The sequence below is a fragment of the Dromaius novaehollandiae genome, chromosome 33, assembly GCF_036370855.1.
Source record: "Dromaius novaehollandiae isolate bDroNov1 chromosome 33, bDroNov1.hap1, whole genome shotgun sequence".
Classification (NCBI taxonomy): Eukaryota; Metazoa; Chordata; class Aves; order Casuariiformes; family Dromaiidae; genus Dromaius; species Dromaius novaehollandiae.
In genome coordinates, this window is record NC_088127.1 from 1,289,467 (window position 1) to 1,310,168 (window position 20,702).

A 20,702-nucleotide genomic window follows, 5' to 3' on the forward strand; every position below is an offset into this window, starting at 1 on the left:
CTCTTTCTCCTGTTCTCTTTCCAGTTTAACACATTTCTTTTGCTTCTACCAGAACGAGGTTAAAAAAGAGTCACCCGAGAAGCCAGTTATTAAATATGGAAACGGCCCATTCATCCAGGGCTGTCGCACAGCTTCAGGGTAATTAACACTTCCAAGAACAAACGACAATGGGGGAAACCTTTTGAAATGGAAATGTGCTTGTTATCAAGCAGCTTATTAACTGCAGACATCGAACTACAGGGTTTATAAGCGAGACACGAGACCGTTTGCTGGAACTGCTGCCCCCAGCTTTTGTGTCCGCTTTCCACGGGATCCCAGAGTGCAGCGAAGCAGCAGTTTAAACGGCAGCTCGAGAAGACACGTGCTAAGAGAGGTACCAGGGTCCAAGAACGGCCTGCCCGCCTGCCTGGCTCGCACCGCGCGTCAGGAACGAAGCCTTGGCGGGGGCCCCGCGAGCCGCCGGGCGAGCCCAGGGCCGCGGAGTTGTCCCCAGGGCTCGGTCGCGTCCCCGCTCCGGCCCGGCCAGCGCGGCTTTGACCAGAGGAGCCTCTCGGCTGAGGGACGCGGGGAGGACTCCAGAGCCTCTCGGCTGAGGGACACGGGGAGGACTCCAGGCCAGGAGACGCATCAGAGGTCAGAAATGCCCAATTTGCTCAGGGGCTCCCAGATTTTGTTTCTTTTTGGAGGGGAAGCCAGGCAAGGCGGGCAGGTTAGAGCGTCACTCCTGCTTCCCCATCCCCCTGGTAGGAAGAGGCTGGTTGCCTCCAGCCAGTTCAATACCTTACTGGTACACTGTCTAACTGTATTGATTAACTCCTGAATAACGAGGTCGACACACTTCAGACAAGGCTCTTTCAGCTTCACCACCTGCTTTTTCACAATGGCCTCGAATGCCAAGTCTGGGGTGAAGAGCCCCGTCCTACCGGAGTCCGCACGCGGGGCAAGAGGGCAGAGACATGGCAGAGAAAAAACAAAACGGGTGATCAGGCTGAGAGGCGACCGGCAGCATCCTGACGAGAGAGCAGCCGCACCACCCCGGAGAGCAGCTCCCTCCCCGGCCAGGCGGGCCGCGAGCGGGGACGGCTCCCGCCGCGGGGACTGTCCCGTCCCCGGGTCCGCGGCATTGCTGAGCCCCGCTGCTCCGCCACCCTCGGTTGGGGCTTGCACGGTACAGCCGAGGCTGTACGGGGGGGCCGACCCCTCCGCCTGCCCCTTTCGCGGGCCCTGCTCTCTCCAGTTGCGGGGTGGGAACACCTCAAACTGGGGTGCTACTCCCTCCACGGACAGGAGAGCCCGAACTACCAGGTGCACCCACACTGTCGGCAGATGGGAAGCGGCCTTTTCAGCAGCGTTTAGGGAAAAGGGATGCACCGAGAGCAGGTCAGAAGACTCCTGGGGAGAGTATCCAGGCAAAGAAAGGAAACGCTAGATTTTTCTCTTTCCCCATCGTGACATCAGGCCAAAGGAGAGCAGGTGTGCCAAGGAGAGGACTCGTATCTAACGCGATTCCTCTCCCGTGTCCCTGATTCAGGCTCCAGGCACACAGGAGTTCTGCGCTGTACGGGCTGAGCAGCTTCCGCACGAGATGCACTGCTTCCAAACGAGACAGCCCTGGTCCCCCGTGCACACACCCACAGCCACAGCCTGGATCCTTATTCTTTTAGCCGGGAGGTTTAACACGTTCCCTAAACCTCTCTCAAGGTCTTTTCCTCCCTCATTTGAGGAAATGAGAGAGGGAAGAGGAAGACTATTTTAGTGTCTGAGCTGACGGGACAAGGGGAACCTTTCCAGATCAGCACTGAGCTGAACATCTGGGTTCCAGCTGTGCCCGGTCCCTCCGGGGGCCCTGCGGGAGCAGGACTCGCCTGTCTCTGCTAACCGGGGCTGCAAACGCTACGCTGGAGTGACACAGCGGGGGAAACTACATGCAGCAAAATCAGCAGGACGGTTAAGTTACCCCTTTAATTCCCTCTAATAGGTCCCAACACGGAACATCCGTTCTCAGCAAACGCTGGTCTCCACAAGACACCGGACAACGAATTGACAGTGACACGTATCGCCTCTCGCTCGGCAGGAATATTCCGATCGCACGTACCGCATGGATCAGGCTTACTGATCGACCCTAAGGGAAACGGGATCCGCTACTGCACTGCTCCAATACTTGCCTCACACCGTGGATGTTTTTAATTGCATAGCTTATCTCTCGTCTCAAATCCTTCTCGTCAAACTCCATCTAAATAGGGAAGAAAACCACAATCAGATTTTACGGCAAGCAACTTCTAGTAACAACGCAGGTGCGCAAGCAGGCTCTCACTTCAGCCATTCTCTTACACCATCACGAGAGGCCGTTACTGCCACCAGCCCGTTACACGCTTTACGGTCAGGTTGAGGGAGGCTGCGCTCTATCCCAGAGAGACTGGCTCACTCCCCACGTCCATGGTTTAACCATCTCAAATTCTGACTTATCTGGCTAGCACCCGACAGGCAGACAAGCTCCCGTTTTTCCCTACTCTAAAACACCCTTCTTGCAGGCCCAGTGCTTAAGCCAGAGGTCGGCTGTCACCACCCAAACGACAGCCTGCTTTGTCTACGAAAACACAGAACTGAGGCTCTAAGAAAACAGCCCTTCCTTCTGCAAGTACCCGCAAATGCGGAGAAGGGAAAGGCTTCAGCTCCACCCGCACGTCACGGCGCACGGCCGGGCACGAGGGAGCTCAGCTCAACCCTGACATCGGGTCAGGTTTGGGAAATGAGCACATAGAGCAAACATGCCCCTTCTAATTAACAGCGGGGGGAAACCAATCACATTCTGCTTTGTGCGGGGACAGAGAGCCTACCACATGCTACTTATGCAGAACCTGTGTCCCCAGGCCAGCTTTACCTTCACGAGCTCGAAAGGAAACCGCTCATGGAAAATGCGATTGATTCTGGCACCCCCGGAGAGCTCGAGCGTGTCCACCTGGTCTCCTGAACCTTCGATCCGCTTCTCAAAGTCCACGCCAAACTGCTGGACCATTCTGTGGAGAAGCAGCAGCATTAAACAGGTAGCAGCTGACTGCAACAGGCGACACAACGGACAGCCATCCAGGCTGCCTACTACAGTCGGCAACATGCCACCAGTTCTGCACGTTGGGCTTCAGCTTGTCAGGGCCCTGCAAAGGTTCTCCAAATCCCCTCTGCGGGAGTCACGGAGGCAGAGTCTCCCTTCTGCTGCAGTCCAAAGGGCACGGGGCAGGCCAAGGAGGGACACAAGTCACCCTTTTAATCCCGAGACCAAACGTGCAGTCTGTTTGCTTTCAAACAAGCAGGTAACGCACACCCAGCTCAGTAAGCACGAGGCACCAGCTCTTGCCCGCAGAGGTGCCCGCCAAGCATTTCTGGGACAGGCTTTCCTTGTCCTCCCCAGCAGCCTGTCAGGTTGGTGCTGGAGGGCACAGAATCTCTTCTAGGTGCCACCTTAGCGCTGTTAGAACTGGCAATTCCACCAGCACCACTCGTTTCTAATGACGGGATTATTCTGAGCATCGGGCATTTCCTTGGAAGGAGCCACTAGCTGGGACAAACGAGCCTTTCATGAAGATCGAGGTAACTTTAAGCTCTGTGCCAGCAGCTTTAAGCCTCCTTTGTCAGGTGAGGCACCAGGATCGAAGTATTGAGTGGGAGAGACCTACTGTAACAAAGCTTTGGTTTTTCGCGTGGGGTCATCAGGGCGGAAATTCTTGTACTCCTCGACCTCCTTCTCCAGGGACAGCAGCTGACTTTGAAGTTTGCTGCGCAGCGAAGGCAGCGTCTCCCGAATGTGGTTGGTCAGTTGCTGCAAAAGAATTGGGAAAATGAGTGCAGGCAGGAATTCCCCTCTTCCATCGGCAACAAACGCTGTCAGCAAAAAACATTCAGGAAGAAGCGCAGCTTTTTCTCTCCACAAATACAGGAGAAGCAGAAACTCGCCCAAGGTCCCACGCGCAGTATGGCAGAAGGGCTCTCCCTCTAGTACCACGCTAAACTGCCAGGGAGCCGAGCGCAGCGCCTTGCCGCAGCACCTGCGGCTCAGCCTACCTGGTTAAGGACCTTCTGCAAGTGCGGGGTGCCCATCCGGTCTGCCATGTGCCTGTAAGCCGGGTGAGAAAGGAAGAACTTCCGCTCCGCTGCCAGCGCCGCCCTAATGTCCTTCTTACCGTCAATGTCCTTCTGGCTCCGGTTAACGACGCCGATGTAGCCTGCAACAGGACACATTGGCTCTCGCTACGGACAGACCCAGCCGAGAGCTGTCCGAGCAGGGCTCTGCGATTCTCTGCGCTGCCATCCAGAGCGACTTTGCCCTCCTCAAGCAGAGGGCAACACCTTCGGCAAGGAGGGTCTGGGCTCCCGGCAGACCTCGCTCAGGGCTAACAGACTGCACAGGAGCTGCCCTTCGACTCACTCCGAAATGCCACCCTCCCCGCACGAAAGATGAGGGCGCAGCAAGGTCGCGGGGGGAGGACACGGGGTGACACAAAGCCTTCGAAGCTCATTATACCTCTTCGCAAAGGAAGCAGCTTGTTCTCCAGCACATCTCTGGCATCTGTGCCTTCATCCATCAGATCTAACTTGGTGATCACTCCAATCGTCCGCAAGCCTGAGGCAGCCACACAAAGAAGCAAACAACCAACTGTATTTCACAGAATGTATTGCAAAGAGGCATGCGGCTGTGTAACCAAAACCAGCATGAACCCGCCAGCAGGGACTAGAACTGTTGATGCTTTCTCAACCATCAGAGGACTGAGAGTCCCCTGTGAGAGGAGGAGAGATGAGAACCCCCTTTGGTTCCAACACGGTGCAACTGGTTTCTGACACTCTCCTGTGACGGCAGTTGAAGACTTTTTGACTCGATACCCGGGCCACTCAAACCCACAAGCCACCACGCCGCTGCAGGGCTCAGAGCCATTGCAGGGACAGAGACGGGCAGGGGGACGCGTCCGTCTTACCTTGAGGATCAACTTCTTTTGCCATCTTGAGTGCGTCCGAGTTGGCCAGATCCATGTTGGCTGGCGTCACGGCGAGGATCAAGCTGCTCTCCCTGCTGATGAACTGCATGATCATGTCTTTGATCTGGTACTCGATGTCTTGCGGCTGGTCCCCCACCGGCACTTTGGTGATACCCGGCAGGTCAATCAGGGTCAGGTTCAACACTGAAGGGACAGAGACCACAGGTGTTTGGGGTCAGGGGTCTGGAGCTGGGAGCAAAGGGAACTTCAGCTGTCAGTCCTGCCGCTGACTCTCCAGATCTGCTCGTGGATCCACGCCTCCGCAGCCCTTACAAGTCCCTCTGAAGGGAGAGTTATCGCTGTATTTGCTCAGATGGCGGCCACATGTCCCCAGGCTGGAATAAGATAGGCCAGATGCACATAATGGCCACTTTTTGCATGTTAGGGCACAGACCGAGGTAAAACCCGTAGCTGTTATGTAAGCAAATGCCAGCTTTTCTTTCTTCACTAAGCGTATTAACAAATACTGTATTAACAAATGCTGGTGTGCAGAGCCCTAGGGCAGAAAAACACCGCACTCACCGTGTGGCGAATAGACGCGAAGGTTGATGGGGACGGGAGAGATGCCTTTGTTTGTGCCTGTGACCCTGTCCGTTTCTGCTTCGATCTCCTGCCGCACCTCATCAAAATCCGTGAACTTTTTGGATTTGCAGTGCAAAAACTCAGCATATTCTGGAAGAGATAAACCCCCCCCACACACAAACAAAAAAAAATGAATAGGGAATTTGGCCCCCATGTCGAGCCCAGCCCAGCAAGACACATGCCAAGGTTCAACCGTTTCACAGAATTCCCTACAGCGCGAAGCAGAGCCAGACTTTCGTTCCCGTGCGACCCCAGACCGGCCAGCCTGAATCTGCCCCAGCAGCCCCGCAGGAGCGGTGCCCCAGAGAGGCCCCGTGGCCTTGCCCAGAGATTAACCTGGCTGCGCGCAGCCTCCCGACTGGCAGCAGCCCCGAACAAACTTGGCCTAGCAGCTTCCTCCGGCTGAGGAGGGAAGAAGGGGACGACGGAGGCCAGCAGACTCCGGCTGCGCAAGCTGACGCTCTGCCTGCTGCCTCTGCACTGGCAGCAGCTGCTTTGATGTGGACTTCAAGTCACACTTTCCTTGCCAAAAAGAAACTGCCCTTGGGTGAGATGCTGGCAGCCAGCCTGCGCTGGCTCCAGCCAGCGAACCTCGGTGTCAGAATGGCTGTGTTTGTTTTCGCCCAGGCCTGTTTGCCTTTCAGTCCCTGCCGATTGCTTTTAAACGTTTTATTGCTGGGACTCCGAACGCCGAAGAAAGGCCCGAGTCTTCGGCTGCCAAGATGCTCCGAGTGCCGGCGTGCCCGGGAGGCAGGGCAGCAGCCCCGGCGTGGCAGCACCGCTGCGCTGGCGGCAGGGCTCCAGCCGGCTCTGGGGCACGCAGGTGCCGGAGACCTGGGCTCTCGTCCTGGCACGGAGGAGGAACCACAGCTCCGCTCCACCTGCGCCGAGAGCTCCGCTTTACTCGTTTACTCCCGAGATTTGTCACTCCGTTTCACTCGGCGCTGGAGCCAACGAGCCCAGCGGAGCTGCGGGCACCAGCAGCGCAGAGAGGGGCCCGGCCCCAGGAACCCCCCTCCGAGCCCACGCGACTGTGCCGGGACATGAACATTAACCCAGCCCCGGCTCCTCGGCGGGAAGATCTCTTGGGGAGAACCGGTCCGAAAAGCAGCTGCTGCTTCTGGGCCACGGCACAAGTCAGGGAAGCCCGAGCAGGGAGCCCTGCCTCACCCATCTGCTCACAGCGGTTTCCGCGAGGGGCCCGGATCCAACCTGTACCAGCAGCCAAGGAAAGCATTTTCACTCGGATAACAGAACCGATTCAGGGCCTTCACACCTGATCTTCAACTGAGTCAGCCCTGCTGTCAGGAGCGGTCGCAGCGTCTGCTTCATGTTACCCTTCCGGCCCGCTGGTCTGAAATCAAGGCACCAGTGCTGCCCTCGTGAGTGGGAAGTAAAGGACATCTCGACACAGCCCGCTTCCCAGTCTGACAGGACGCTACCGGGTGTCTGGGATTTCCTGAAAGGCTCTTGCGACCTGCTAGGTCACGAGCAGCTCCGGGGGGACCCGGAGAACTCAGCAGAGAGGGGAGGGATAAGAGGCCCAGCACTTCCTCTACGATCGGCCGGATAAGGACTCCTTGGCTATTGAAACAGCTCCAAACCTGCCCCTTTGAAAGGATTTTAATAGCGGCCGCTGCTTGCCTCGGGGAGAGGACGCTCTGTAAGGACGGTGCCGCTCGCTTCCTCTGCCAACGCCACCGACGCGTGGGTGGGACGGGGGGAAATGCCAATCCTGCCGTCACCTTTCTACTCCTACCAGTTTAAACACCTGTTGACATCTTATCCTTTGAGAGCTACAGCTGACATTTTGCAATCTCTCCACATGTTCTGCGTATTAGAAATAAGAAGTTATTAAATAAATGCCCCACCCGAATAAGCGCCCCACCTGAATAACGCAACAGGAGGCTGCAGAGAGGGAACGCACCGACCGCTCTGCGGTTTGGAACGGCAGAGCAACAGCAACAATTTGTCCAAACAGACACACAAGCAACAGGACACCCAAGCCTCAGAGGAAGAGGATCGCGTGAGCAAATCACACGTATTTCCTTCAGAGAAAGATAATAAGAGAAATCTCCCCCGGAGATCAGTTTCCTCATGTTTTCAAGGTGTGCTTGTTCGGGAACGCGGCTGCTGCTCTGGTTTGTTTTCGGCTCCTTGGTGTTTCTTGCGGGGCACGGAGGTAGGTGAACCAGCGCAAAGGCCAGTTTCACAACTCTCCCGTACCGCGCTGCAGAACGGAACTGAGCCACGCAGCAACGGGGATGTAAGGAGCCAGGCGTGCTTTTATTAGCAACTGCCAGCGCTGCAAAGGCTTATGCACCAGCCAAGTCTCCCTCATGGTCGGAATAATTACATCTTCAGGAGACCAGGAATTTTCTACTGGAGGGGAACAAAAGAAAGGACTTAAAAGTGTCAGTGTTTCAGCTAAGGCTCTTCTCCCATTTCCACGGCGATTTCGTAGACACCCCCTCTCTCCTTTGTGCTAATACAATGCATCTAAAGGTGGCCAACTTAACTCTTTTAAAGGTACTGTAGTCCGACTCAGGATTTAACACGTTTTAGGGAAGAAAGGATCATCAGAATCATCCGCAGAGGTCTCCCGCACACCAGACCATAAATTTTCAGTGTAAAGGACAGCATGTATTCAAAGGGAGGCTCAAAAAAAGCCATTTGGGAGATGCAACATGTGCAGCGAAAGCAGCACACTGCTATGGCAAATCACTCCAGTGTTGAGGGCTCCCTCCCAGCAAACCGCGCTGCCGGCATATGCTCCCAATTAGACGTGCGCTGAAATGACAGCATTAGTGCCAAATTACAGAAAACAAGCCTATCTCATTTGCCACTTCCAGGGTAGCTTAGCTTTCATCTTGAGGAGCACGTTTGCTTTCCAGCAGTCAAAACCCTGTTCTAGGAACACTCGAAAGAACCAGAACCGTTACCTAAACATTCATAAGCTTGTTAAGTGACAGATCTGCAGGAGACAAACACAGACAAGCATCCGAATGCCAGCAGTAGTTCCAGCCTACAGGCTGCACGGATCAGTATTTGCCAGCCAAGACCTTCAACGCAGCAACTAATCTCTCCTGCCTCTGAACGGGGAGCTGGACGGCTGCTCCTGGCTGGACCGGCCGCACCGTACCTGTCTTGGAGAAGATGAGCTGAAGGATGAGAGGCCGCCGCGTGACGATTCCAGAGCCTCGGGGAAGGAAGTCCCTGCAAGGAATCAAAAGAGACACGTTCACTCATGCGGCTAAATGAGCAAGCAGTTAATACCGTACTGAGTCAATCGCACCGATATCGAAACAACAGGCACCGGGAGACGGCTGCGCAGGGCCTCGAACGCGCCTCGGCCCGAAGCAGAACCGGTTCCTCCTCTGCGTCCGCAGCTGGAAGAGAGGCGAGCGATTTGACCCTGATCACAGACACCCTTGGCACGGCAGGAATGCCGCTCTCCCGGGACCCGTCTCGGCCACGAGGCCGTCCTCCGTCCCTCGGCTATCCTTCCGCACGAAGGAACGGGCGAGGGACCGGCGCCCGCGCTGCGAGGACAGCCTGCGCGGATGCCTCCGGGGTCAGGCCGCGGCACCTCTCGAGGAGCCGGAGCCGGGGCCGGGGAAGCAGCCCGTGCCGCTAACTCGGAGAAAAGACACCTCGACGGGAGGAGAGAGGGAGGAAAATATCACCTTCTCTTCATCCCTTGAAACCACACATCCTTTCCTGTTTCACACCGTTCCCTATTAACGGCAAAACACAGCCAAGAGCTGGCAATATTCCTCCAACAGCGGTTTCCAAGCGAGTTACTCCTCCCGCCCCCTTCGCGGGGTGTGAATTCGGGAGCGCCGAGCCATCGTGCGCGGCCCGCGCGGCGGATGCCTCTGCCTGGGAACGCCGCTGCCGTGACACCCCGGCCGGGCGGCTTTGTCCAGGGCGATCATCGCTCATGGAGTGGTTACGGCTCTCTTCGACACCAAGGGCAACGGGAGCCAGACCACAAAGCAGGTTTGCTGAGCGGCTCTTTGTCCCCGTTTGCGGTTCTGCTTGCTCTGAAATGGAAGCGATAAGAGCTCCTTGGAAGAGGCTGGAGCGGCTTTCCGTGAATTTGCTGCTTCCATTAACGGCATGCTCGGCATCACGCAAACCCAGAGCGAGGGAAACGCCCCGGGATGCACCCGCTCACCAGCCAAGCGCCGGACAGATGAGCACGAGGAAACAAGCTCCGTGCCGCGGACGTGCCAGGCACCGTCACCTGTACTTGAACGTGATGTGTCACGCTTGGGAAAACATTGACCTTGAGACGCCAGAGCCAAGAAATCACCTTATCTAGAGAAGAAGGAAAACATGCCAAGAATTCACCTACTTCCTTATGGTGCTCCTGAACCCACGTGGGAGCTCAGCTGTGCTGGGCCCCACGCGCCAGCACCCGCGACCACGGCCAGCAGCGGGCCGTGCCCGCCAATCGCAGCGGTCGCGTCCGCGCCGGGAACATCGCCGCTGCGCTGCATCGGCGCGACGAGCCCGGCCAGGCGCTGCCGCCACGCTCGCCTTCGCCCCAGCGTTTCACCGGCGGGATCCGCGAGCGGACGGAGATCCCGAGCCCTGCGGTCAGCCGCGGTGCGGCCCCAGATGGGAGGCAGCTCGAGGACAGAGCCCCAAAATAAAAATTAACTTTTATCGCTGAGCGATAAAAGAAACGACTTTCTGCACAACTGGGGCTGCAGGTTCTGCAGCACCCGCAGCCGGGGGGATCCAGGAGGAAAAGGAAGTCTGTACGGGTGTCTGCTTGATGACATAGGGAGAGTCCCGACTTATTTTCCTTGGTGTTAAACTTTGTTTTAGTGCCATTTGCTATCTGGTGCGGTTAAGGATCTGCAATTTCCCTGTGACACCACACAGGCCCTATTACGCAGCTTGGGACACGGTGGTGGTTTCTTCCCTTTTAAACAAACAAGGTGAGAGTCGTAAAACCCTGCCCTGCCCTGCCTGGGACCCCCAGCGTCTCTGCTAGACCAACGTCACCAGCACGTTTCTCGCGCCCGGGTGAGACGAAACGCGCCCTCGACGCCGGCCGACGCCGGCGCGGGCTCCGCGGCTCTCACCCTCTCCCCTGCGCGGCTGCCGAGCCGTCGCCGCGTGGACCTTGCTCCTTCAGGCCTGGCGAATGGGTAACTCCTAACAACGCCGCGTTATTCGGACGCAGCGAAGCGAGGCGAGGCCGTTAGCGAGAGCGATGCTCCCGAGACCGCGCGGCTTAGCCTCTACCTCAGCTGACCCGACGCACCTTGCAAACAGCTAATGATCTTCTCCCCCGGGAGGAAGAGGAGCGAGATCACGGTCGCAGCAGCCTGCTGCTGCGGGGCCACGGCTGGACAGAAAAGCCCCGTTCCCGGATCCCCATGGCTGGACAGAAAAGCCCCGTTCCCGGATCCCCACGGCTGGACAGAAAAGCCCCGTTCCCGGATCCCCACGGCTGGACAGAAAAGCCCCGTTCCCGGATCCCCACGGCTGGACAGAAAAGCCCCGTTCCCGGATCCCCGGGATGGGCGAATTTCACAGCGCAGGAGGAATCGGGCCGCAGGGCCCAAACTCGTCCGCCGTCGTGTTGCGGGGTCGGGGCGAGCGCGGCGTGGCCGCGCACGGGAACGCGGAGCGACCTGCCATTTCCAGGCGAAGCCGCCGAACAAGGGCTGGCTTCACCGCGGCGCCCCGAGCAACGCCCACGCTGCGGGGAGACGCGGGCCGGACACCGGGCAGCCGCAGAGCCCGGCGGCGAGCGGGTGCTTTACACCCAAGGGTCCTGCCGCGTTCAGCCCCATCCAGGCACGCGTGTCTCGCCGCCGGCGTTGGCGGGAGCCTCCTCCTCCTCCTCGAGGAAACGCGGCCCGCGAGACGCCCGGGACGGAAGCGCTGGCCCTCCAGACGTCCTCCGCGTTCCTCCGGCCAGCGCGACGCGGCTCGGAGCTGTGCGGCCGGAGCGCCAGCAGCGTTTAATTGGAATGACGCACCTGAGAGACGCAATCGTCAAGGAGGGAAGTCAAAGGGTTATTTGAAATGTCAACATTAAAGCCGGATTTTCCCATTGATCTGATTGTTCATGGCTCCTCTATCTGTGCCTTGTATTTGCACCCAGTACCAGGAAATTCTCTCCCGTTTGCTAAGGCAGAGCAAACGGACAAACGTTGTTTCCCAAGAAAGCACACTCAATACTTCCCGTTATCTCTAATGTCGCCAAGGTCAAAGGCGCTCGGGAGCTGGCTCTCCAGCCCCGAGCTCCCCTCGCGCTGCCCCTGCCGCCTCCTCGCCACAGCAGCCGCGGCCGTCGGGCTTCCAGCCGCGCGTCCCCTGCCCCGGCCCCGCTCCAGTTGCGGGGTTCGGTCTCCCTGGCACTGTTTATCTCGACGGGTCCTTCACCAGCGACCCCACGGCTGCTCCTCCTCGATACCCGCGAGGGGACACGTCCTGCCCCGCGCACGGTCGCTCCGCATCCCCCAAGGCCCCTGGCCAAGGGGTCCCTGCACCAAAATCACCTCGCTTGACCCAAGGGAGGAGGAGCCGCCGGCAGCGGGACGGGCGTCCCGGCCCTGAACGAGGCGGCTCCGTTTCACTAATTCCTGAAGTGCTTTGAGATTTTCAGGTTGTCGCGATGTGCAAGGGCAGAGAGGGAAGCACCCCACGAGACAGCAGCGCGAGCCGGCCCCAAACGCAGCAAGTGTCTGCAGGAACAAGGGCTCTCTGCTCTTTAAACCTTTCCTTTCTTTAGCTGCATTTTCAACCAGCTCTGCCTGCTGATAAAGCACGGCTCCCCCCTCCCATTTCTGAAGCAACGCCTAGCAATTAAATTACCATTCCTACGACTATTGCTGCTGTAAAAGCCTCTCAAAACACTTAGTCAAAGCTATGATCTATACGCGCGGAGCTGCCTTCCAGGCTCGCTAAACTGAGGGTGGCCAATTCCACCCAGGCAACTGAGTTAAACCAGATCTGGAGAATATTTGTCCTGAGCCATAACCTGCCAAAAGACATAAGAATGGGTCGCTCTTATCTCTACCCTGCCCTGTAAGATAATTTTTCCCTCCTAGAGGCTTGGACGTTGCAGTAGCGTCAGCCTAAAATTCTTGTCTCGCCAACTTCAGCTCTTGGTGCTCAGTGCAAACGCTACGTTTTGTCTCTTTCGGGGTCTTCACTGCCCTTCCCGGCTCCTGTTTCAGCGTTGCACCGGGAGAAGGGACGGTGCACGACGCAGATAACAGATCGGGAGCACGGGCACTTCGGTGCCCAACCTCACCGAGGTTCAGACACCTCCAGCCCCCAAGAACCTGCCATTGGGGCCTTCCAGGTTAGTCCAAGCCTTATTTACGGCCGCTCGGGGTACTGATAACACGTTACCAGCGACGTATAATGCCCCATTGACGTTTGGTCCCTCGAATGCGCTGTCAGAGGCAGAGCCTCCCCGCCGGGCAGATCACAATGGCCCCGTTGTGTCCCGGGCCGCCACGCTCAACGCCTGCATTTCGTGCAGCTCTGCAACGTCTCGCGCGCTGCCGGTCGTCAGCGAGCTGCTCCGGGAGCCGGAGCGGGGCCAGGGGAGATGCGGAGCGTTTAGCACGCTTGTACTGGCATTACAAGGGCTCCAAAGACGGACTAGTCAATGCACGTTTCATCAGCACAGCAGCAGAACGACTTTTAATACAGCTAGTAATGTAATTTTAATGCAGTATTTTAGATTTCCTTTTGTGCTTTCCCCAACAACAAAAGAGGAGAGAAGCGAGTCGCTCAGTCCCCTGGCAGAGCACACAGTACTTAGCAAGACCAACCATTATTTTCATGCCTGCTGAAACAGATGTAAAGGCAAGGCAGATTCCTTCCCCCAAACACATTCCAGTCCAGCACCCAATTCAGAGAAGATTTAGTGGACTTCAGGCAGCTGAACTCAATCCCTGGCTCCTCCACAGGCTTTTTGTACGATAAGGACTTGAAGGCGAGTCCCCTCCTTCTCTGAACAGGGCTCGTAGCCCTTCTCGCGGGCACCCAGGCCGCAGAGGGGACCACCACAACGCGCGGTCGTGATGTCCCAGTACCAAGGTACACTGATTTCAACTGCTGCTTTCCTCAAACAGTTGAAAAATGCCTAACCTGGGCCTTGCAGAATAAGGACCCAAACCCCCACTGACTCCTCATCTGGCGTCAACACTCAGCCGCGTTCTCCAGTCACCACCCTTAACTCAATCGGCTAAAATTCCTTCTCCGAAGCGGGAGCAGCGGCTCTCCCCAGGGCTCACCACGACAAGACTAGGGCAGGGACGCGAGGGGCCGCACGGAGCAGAGCCGAAATTCCCCCTTCCACGCTACGGCTCGGACAAACGCCTGCTCCGAACCACCGCCCCGGACCTACCCGTCTCCCTCCCGCTAAGCGAGGCTGGGCTGCGAGGCGCAGCGGGGCTCGGACGCGTCCCCGGCGAACCCGGCGCGGCTCGACTCCGGGGACAGGATGCTGGCGGCGAAGCGCTGCTCGCGTCCGGCTTCCTACGCGGGCGTCCAGCAGCCCCGCCGGCTTCCCACCGGGTCAGAAACGAGGAGCCAGGAATAAAGGTGAAACAAGTGCGAAAGGGCGGTTATCAGGAAAAAAAGAAAAAATTCACGTCCTATTTCCACCAGCTGCCGGCAGCATCCCCGGCCCCTCGCAGGGAGGGACCGTTCGGAAGCCAACGGGAAGCTTCCTCAGAGGGAAACGCGACCAGCCCAAACGGAAGGCCTCGTCGCGTCCCTGGGCGAAGCCTCAGCCCAAGCAGCCACGGCCGCCGCGGCGGGACTCGCAAACCGGAGCAGGCGGAAAGACCCGAGCAAGCTCCAAAATCCAGCTGTTTCTGCCGTGCCGTTTATGCATCCGCAACTTGGAAAGACACGGACACCGGGCACGTCACCGTGGGTCTCCTCTACCGCCTGCACCACGCTGCTGCTGCGAACATCCCGATGGAGGGTTACACCTTCCAGGCCGTTTATGTGCAAGTTTTAGCATAAAAGATGTGATAGAAATGGGAAAAACACCACGCACGAGTCCAAGAACAACAACGGGTTTCTTAGCCAGAGACCGTCGGGGTTAAGTACTGCTCCCTTCCTAGCGGCAAGGGCACGTCCGTCTGTATCTATGCATCTACGCAGAAGTACGTTTGTACGCTTAAAAGCAACACAAAAAAGCCTCTTGCAGACAGAACGAAGCTCATCCCGAAGCGGTCGAAGCGCCCTGTGTTCAGCCTGCTATCCAGAGCAAGTTTCACGCAGCACGGCTCGTTTGTTTTGACAGTTGCAATAGCCTCCAGGGCAAGACCAGCCCAGCAGACGAAGCCAGCCGACATCCAGCCGCGCGTCCCGGAGAAACGCTCGACGCGCCCCGGGGCGGGCGCGGAGGGAAAGCCGCCGAGCCGCCAGCGACACGGGACCGCGCGGGACCGGCACCCCAGCGGGGTCCAGTGCTGGATGGAGACGAGCAGACGGTCCCTGCCCTCAGCCGTTTGCAATCCTAGCGATGGGTCAGCCGCTGCAGGGCTGTTGATCCTTCTCCGTGCCGAATTATCACGCACGGCTGTTATAACAGAGCGCGTAACTATAGTCTGTATTCCTCATCATTTCATTCCCAAACACTTTGGTAGGTGTGCACGGAAAACGAGGCTGGAAAAGAACGAGAAGCCGATGCTACCGTGCGGGTGTTACCACCACACAACGACAGCGACTGAGTCGATCGTTTAAGACTGCCGAAAACGCAGGGACACCGAGCAAAGGCAGAGTTTACCGCAGACATAATTATCCGGTTATTAACACAAGCGCAGCACCGCAGCACAACGTTGGTGCCACCAGATACAAGTGAAAGATTCCAGGTTACGGAGACAATCACACAGACCAAGTCCCACGGAAAGCCCTCCCGTTCAGACCCTCGCTGGGAACAGTCTGTGCAGTGCGGCTAACCCCTTATTAAAAGCCTTCTGACGAAGACTTACATGCTCCGAAACAAAGATTTTTAATTACTGGGCTGTTTTTCCAGCAGCGCCATAATTGGAGGCTGCCAAAATTCCCACTGGCAGCTACTTGTGAGGGGCAACGACTTGACCATCTCAACCCCAACTGCAAAGAGACTTGGCAAAACTCATCGGCCCAGATGCAAGTTTAGTCTGGCAAAGCCAGACCTGCGCTGGTCCGGCCGACTCCTCCTCTCCCTCCCACGCGAACACCAGGCTCCAAAGGCTTCCCCAGCCGCTCCGCAGGCTGCAAACCCGCGCTGTGAATTAAAGCCCCGCGAGTATGAAAGAGGCGGCAAGTTGCGTCAGGTGACGACGCACCGCAGGTCAGGCTCCGCATCCTGACCTCACCTCTAGGAAAGTGTTAAGCAAGACAAAATTTGAACCAGGGAGAGCACGACAGCGGACAGAACTCACGCAGGGCTTTCAAAAGGCCCCTTTTCTACGGATAAAGGAAGCCACTGGAGTGTCACCACCACGGTGACTGCGGAGCCAAAAAATCCAAAGCGCTGAGCCGCGCTCGGGCTGCTCGCTGGGAACGGGAAAGCTCCCGCTACGCCAGACACCAGCGTTGCGGAAAACAGGCTCGCCAGCCACCACAACAGTTCAATATCTGTCCAACATAACAGTTCAATATCTGTGAGATCATTTTTGAGTATATGCAAAAAAACAGTGGGAGACGCAGTAAATCCCTGTGGCAGCCTCGTCCAAGTTAATTGCTGTCCCTTCCAAGTGAAAGCAAAGAGATCTTGGCTGTCCTCGGCTATCGATATACTAAAAAAGGCTGCCATTAGATCAATCCTGGTAAAATAAGTTGCCCAGTGAGGTATCTGTAATAATATGGTTGATGGGTCGGGAACTACTGGGTGTGGAGCAATTAAATGTTGGTTTACAGCCCTTAAGTCTTGCACAAACCGATACTCCGGATCGCCATCAGAATCCTGCCTGTTCTAACCAGCAGAATTGGGGTGTTGTACGGGGATTCACGGACTCTAAGGATACCCAGTTTCAAATAATGATCGATTTGTTTTTGGATGCTCTTCTCTGCTTCCTTTGGGATTCCTCCATATTTTAGCAGGGCTTATCACAAAAGTCCCCAAAAGTCATGGGGGTCTTCACCTCATCACAGTCTAATTGCTTCTACTAAATTTCAAAGTCCTGTTTGACACACGGCTCCATCTCCTGCATTACTACTATCCCAATTTGGATCATTTGCTAGCCAGAGGTTTCTATGTCCCCCGGCTTGCCGCGCTTCTTCTGCATCTTTAATTATCTTATCCCCTTCATTTGGTTGAAATAATTCCCTCAAAAGAACTGGGGATAGAGTCCGGTAGCCGGTGGAGGGAGAAGGAGGAGGAGAAGGAGAAGTAATGGCAGAGAGATCATCAGGTATATCAGGTGGAGCAGAAACTTCTGGAGCACAGTCCGGGGTACTAGTATCTGCTAGCACGAGTGTTACCTTCAGCGGGTTTCTTTCCTCCCTCCCTCCCGGCTCAAATGCTCCCGCGCCCATGCCCAGTTCTCCCAAACATACCAGTAAGCCATTCGACTGGGAAACCTGTCTTCCAGACGATTTCACAAGACAGTCAGTTCCTGCTGATCAAGAGTCCCTTGCGGTGGCCGCCGTGCCGCTGGGTTTCCCTCCTTTGTCAGGGATGGCCAATCCTCCTGGCACAGCTGGATCAACCTTTTTCCCTTAGGTTTTTGGTACCATCAGTCTTACTCCAATTTTCCAAAATTTCAGCTAAGGGCATCCCCTTTCCTATGCCAAAATTATTCCCCATATTGAGTTCCCAAAAAGCGCATCTCAAGCAAGTCGGGCAGCGCACGTCCTTACCAGTAACTCCAGTCCCTGCGGCTGGTGGGATCACACACTCTCTTTCTCTCGCTCCCTGGGAACCGCACTCACCCCCCGAGTCTTTAACTGCCAGGACTGCTGTCCCTGCGCAGCCGGCGGCTTCTCAGCCAACGGCGTCCCGGTCGGTTCCCAGGCTGTACGCACACACACTCGCACACACACACACTCGCACACACACACACTCGCACACACACACACTCGCACACACACACACTCGCACACACACACACTCGCACACACACACAGTGCTGCTCACGCTCACACCAGTCCCAGTGACTCTACGTTTCTGCCTCACAGTCCCGCAGCGTGCCTTGTGCTGATCAGGCCGCGCGCCCCGGTTCTTTAACGACCAGACTCAACGGCGGAGCAGGACCGAGTCGCTGTCGTCCTGTCAACGCAGAGCGAGATCCGTGCACGCTCCCGCCAGCAGCGTCGGGATGAGGTGACGCCACTGGAAATCTGCTGCTGCTGCTCTTACAGCATCCGCCCCGGCCTCCACCGGAGCCCCGTTGTGCAACGTATTTTCTAGGCACGGCGAGAAGCGGCTACAGCGAGCTCGCGAGCCTGGACGAAGCCGAAGCGGAGCGCAGCAACAGAGCGGAAGGGGCCAAGCGACATCCCTTGCCCTGAGCATGGAGCAAGCGCATGCGGGGACACGGCAGCATCAAGTGCCGCCAGGTCACAGACCTGCGCCGCGCTATTAACCGGGGACCGGTGCCGCCATCCCCCTCACAGCAGGGGCGAAAGGTGGAGGAGGCCGAAGGAGCGACTTTACCTCCGCTCTCAGCACTTTGATTCAGGAGCGGTTGTTGTTAGCAGCTACCAGGGATTTCGGAAGAGTCAGCAGGGCCGCACGAAGCACGCGGAAAGATTTTTAAACCCCACGGCGTTAGCGCAACGCCAAATCAGGAGCGTTCGGCTCCCCCGCGTTATCTTGACAGCCACGCTCTCCTCCCCACCCCAGCACGTCCAGGCCGCGTGTCAATCCCTTATCCTGCCGATTCCGGCTCTACGGCAGGGTCCCGACACCCCGCGCTCCTGGGAGAGGTCTGGCGCAGAGCTCGGCCCTATCGCGAAGGTGCAGCTCCGCACAGCGCCGAACGCGAAGGCCGCTCGGACCCGGGCGCAGCGATGACTCCAGGCCCAGCGCTATCAGAGTGGAAACAGAAGCGTCTTTAAGATGCAACCCAGCATTAACCTGCGCACGTTAACACGGCGGTGGCGAAAGTTATAAAGCGGAGCAAGGCGCGCGCTAGAGATCGCGTTGTAGCGTCGTCAGGTCTCTCACTAGGCATCACCGGGATGCTGGGCCGGCTGCTTCCGTGCTCCCCGTCTCCGCAGGTCAGCCCGGCGTTTCCGGAGCGCCTCGGCGCGCCTGCGGAGACCTCGAGGATGCCGGCAGACAGCGGGGTGCTCGATGCGAGGCCCGCGGCCTCCTGCACCGCCAGGGCACCGGCTCCGGGCTGCCCCAGGCCCCGGGGATGCAGATGCGGATGCGGGCGACACGCGGCCCAGCCGGCGGGGTCCGGTGAGGGGCGTCGGGGCAGGGCCCGGCGCAGCCCCTCCGCACCCCCCGCACCTGCCCCCGGGGCATCCCCAGCCCGGCGGCCCCGCTCCGCTGCCGGGGCCCCCCGCTATTCACAGAGCCCCCCTGCGCCAGCGCCGCGCGCGCCAGCCACGGCCCGAGCCCCCGCCTGCGCCGCTGGCGTAAGGGCCGGCGGGTGACCCCCTCCCCCGGGCCGCGCCTTACGCCGAGTGCGTAGCGGCAGGGCCGGGCAAGGGCGGCGGGCCGCCGGGCGCTCCGCAGTTTGCGTAGCGGCGGCCGGGCACGGCGGGGGGGGGGGAGGCGGTGTCGCTGCGGCCGCGCTCGCGCCCCCGCCCGCCTCGAGCCGCCTTACGCAGGCGGGATTCACAAAGAGCGCTTACGCCAGCTGCGCCGCGCGGCGGCGGCGGGCGGGGAGGCAGTTACGCAGTTTGCGTACGCGGCGCCCGCCCCTCCCCGGCGCGGCGGGACTCACCGGCCCACGAAGTTCTCGAGCACGGAGCTCTTGCCCGCGCTCTGCCCGCCCACCACGGCGATCTGCGGCAGGTCGAGGTGGCAGCTCTGCCCGATGGAGCTGAACGCGTCCTGCAGCTTGTTCACCAGCGGGATCAGCTCCTCCATGCCCCGGTTCCCCATGGCGGCGCGGGGGGCCCCACGCTCCCGCTCTCCCGGCGGCGGCGGCGGCTCCTCCTCACACGGTCCCCGGCGGCGGCGACCAAACTTCCCCTCCGAGTCTCCTCATCCGGCACTGGCGACACCCCCGAGGGCGCCGCTCCGCCGGGCCCGCCCCGCGCCCCTCAGCCGGCGCCGCCATTGGGCGCCTCGGCCGTCAGTCAGGGCAGCCGCCCGAGCGGAGCGGACCTCCGCGCTGTCACTCAAGAAGGAAGGCGGGAGCACGTCGCCACGCCCATCCTCTCCCGTTTCATTGGTCTCTCAACGCGCCGCTCATTCCTACCAGCCAATGGAGGGTGGCGCTGGCCTGTCAGCTGAGGCGGCGCGGCGGAAGGTCCCGCCCCGAAGACATTGCTCCTGCCATTTTATTGGCAGAGGGGACTGCCACTCTAGAAAGCTAGCGAATTGCTTGCCGAAGGAAACTGACTTGCTCACCCCTCTATACTCCTGCCCGCCCCCTTGTTCCCTTCTCCTTGGACGGCTCCTCTGCCAGTCTACCAGAGTGGCCAAGCCAGATAGGAAAGGCGAAGCTGGGCGTGTATTCCCCAACAAAAAGCCGCTCGTGATTCGCCCCCCCCGCCGTCAATCACGAGCCCTCCCAGCCCATTGATGCTCTGCTTCTTCCTCCCTTCCAATGACGTCAGGAGATCCCCTACCGTACATCCTCGTGTAGAAGCGCACGAGCTACCGCATGTCTCCGACGCAGGGGCCGGCACGAACACACCAGCCTGGGGTTACATCCAGGGTCTTTATTTCGCACCATCCTCCCGTTACAGCCCCGCTGCGCTGCCAGCGCCGCCCCTACTCCGGGCGGGGGGAGCTGGCTGGGGTCCCGGCTCCCCTCACTCCTGGCCACCTTCCCGCCCCGGGGCCGTCCGCTCCCGGCAGCCCTGGCCCGCGGCCTCCGAGGCCTGGGCCGCCAGGGCGGAGCGGGGCCGAGCCCGCGGGCTGCCGCGGCTCCTGGCACACAGCGAGGCGGGGGCCTGCATCCCCGTCACCAGGTCGCTGAGCCC

At 58.7% G+C, this 20,702-nt stretch overlaps 1 protein-coding gene across 4 annotated transcripts in view; it reads right to left on the reverse strand.

Moving 5' to 3' along the window:
- The window catches only part of DNM2 (dynamin 2), a 38,599-nt gene extending 18,789 nt beyond the window's left edge, over positions 1 to 19,810 (reverse strand). For 2 of the 4 annotated variants that reach the window (XM_026118340.2, XM_026118338.2), the window contains exons 1-9: positions 19,493 to 19,810; positions 8,749 to 8,822; positions 5,547 to 5,696; positions 4,965 to 5,168; positions 4,517 to 4,615; positions 4,057 to 4,217; positions 3,672 to 3,814; positions 2,882 to 3,017; positions 2,166 to 2,233 (exon numbers count right to left, since the gene is read on the reverse strand). In XM_026118340.2, the coding sequence (XP_025974125.2) occupies positions 2,166 to 2,233; positions 2,882 to 3,017; positions 3,672 to 3,814; positions 4,057 to 4,217; positions 4,517 to 4,615; positions 4,965 to 5,168; positions 5,547 to 5,696; positions 8,749 to 8,822; positions 19,493 to 19,653 (1,196 nt within the window). In that variant the 5' untranslated portion in view covers positions 19,654 to 19,810. Of the gene's footprint in view, positions 1 to 780; positions 920 to 2,165; positions 2,234 to 2,881; positions 3,018 to 3,671; positions 3,815 to 4,056; positions 4,218 to 4,516; positions 4,616 to 4,964; positions 5,169 to 5,546; positions 5,697 to 8,748; positions 8,823 to 19,492 lie in introns of all 4 variants that reach the window. The other 2 variants (XM_026118337.2, XM_026118339.2) reach the window with 2 other exon arrangements.
- Positions 19,811 to 20,702: the final 892 nt, after the last annotated feature.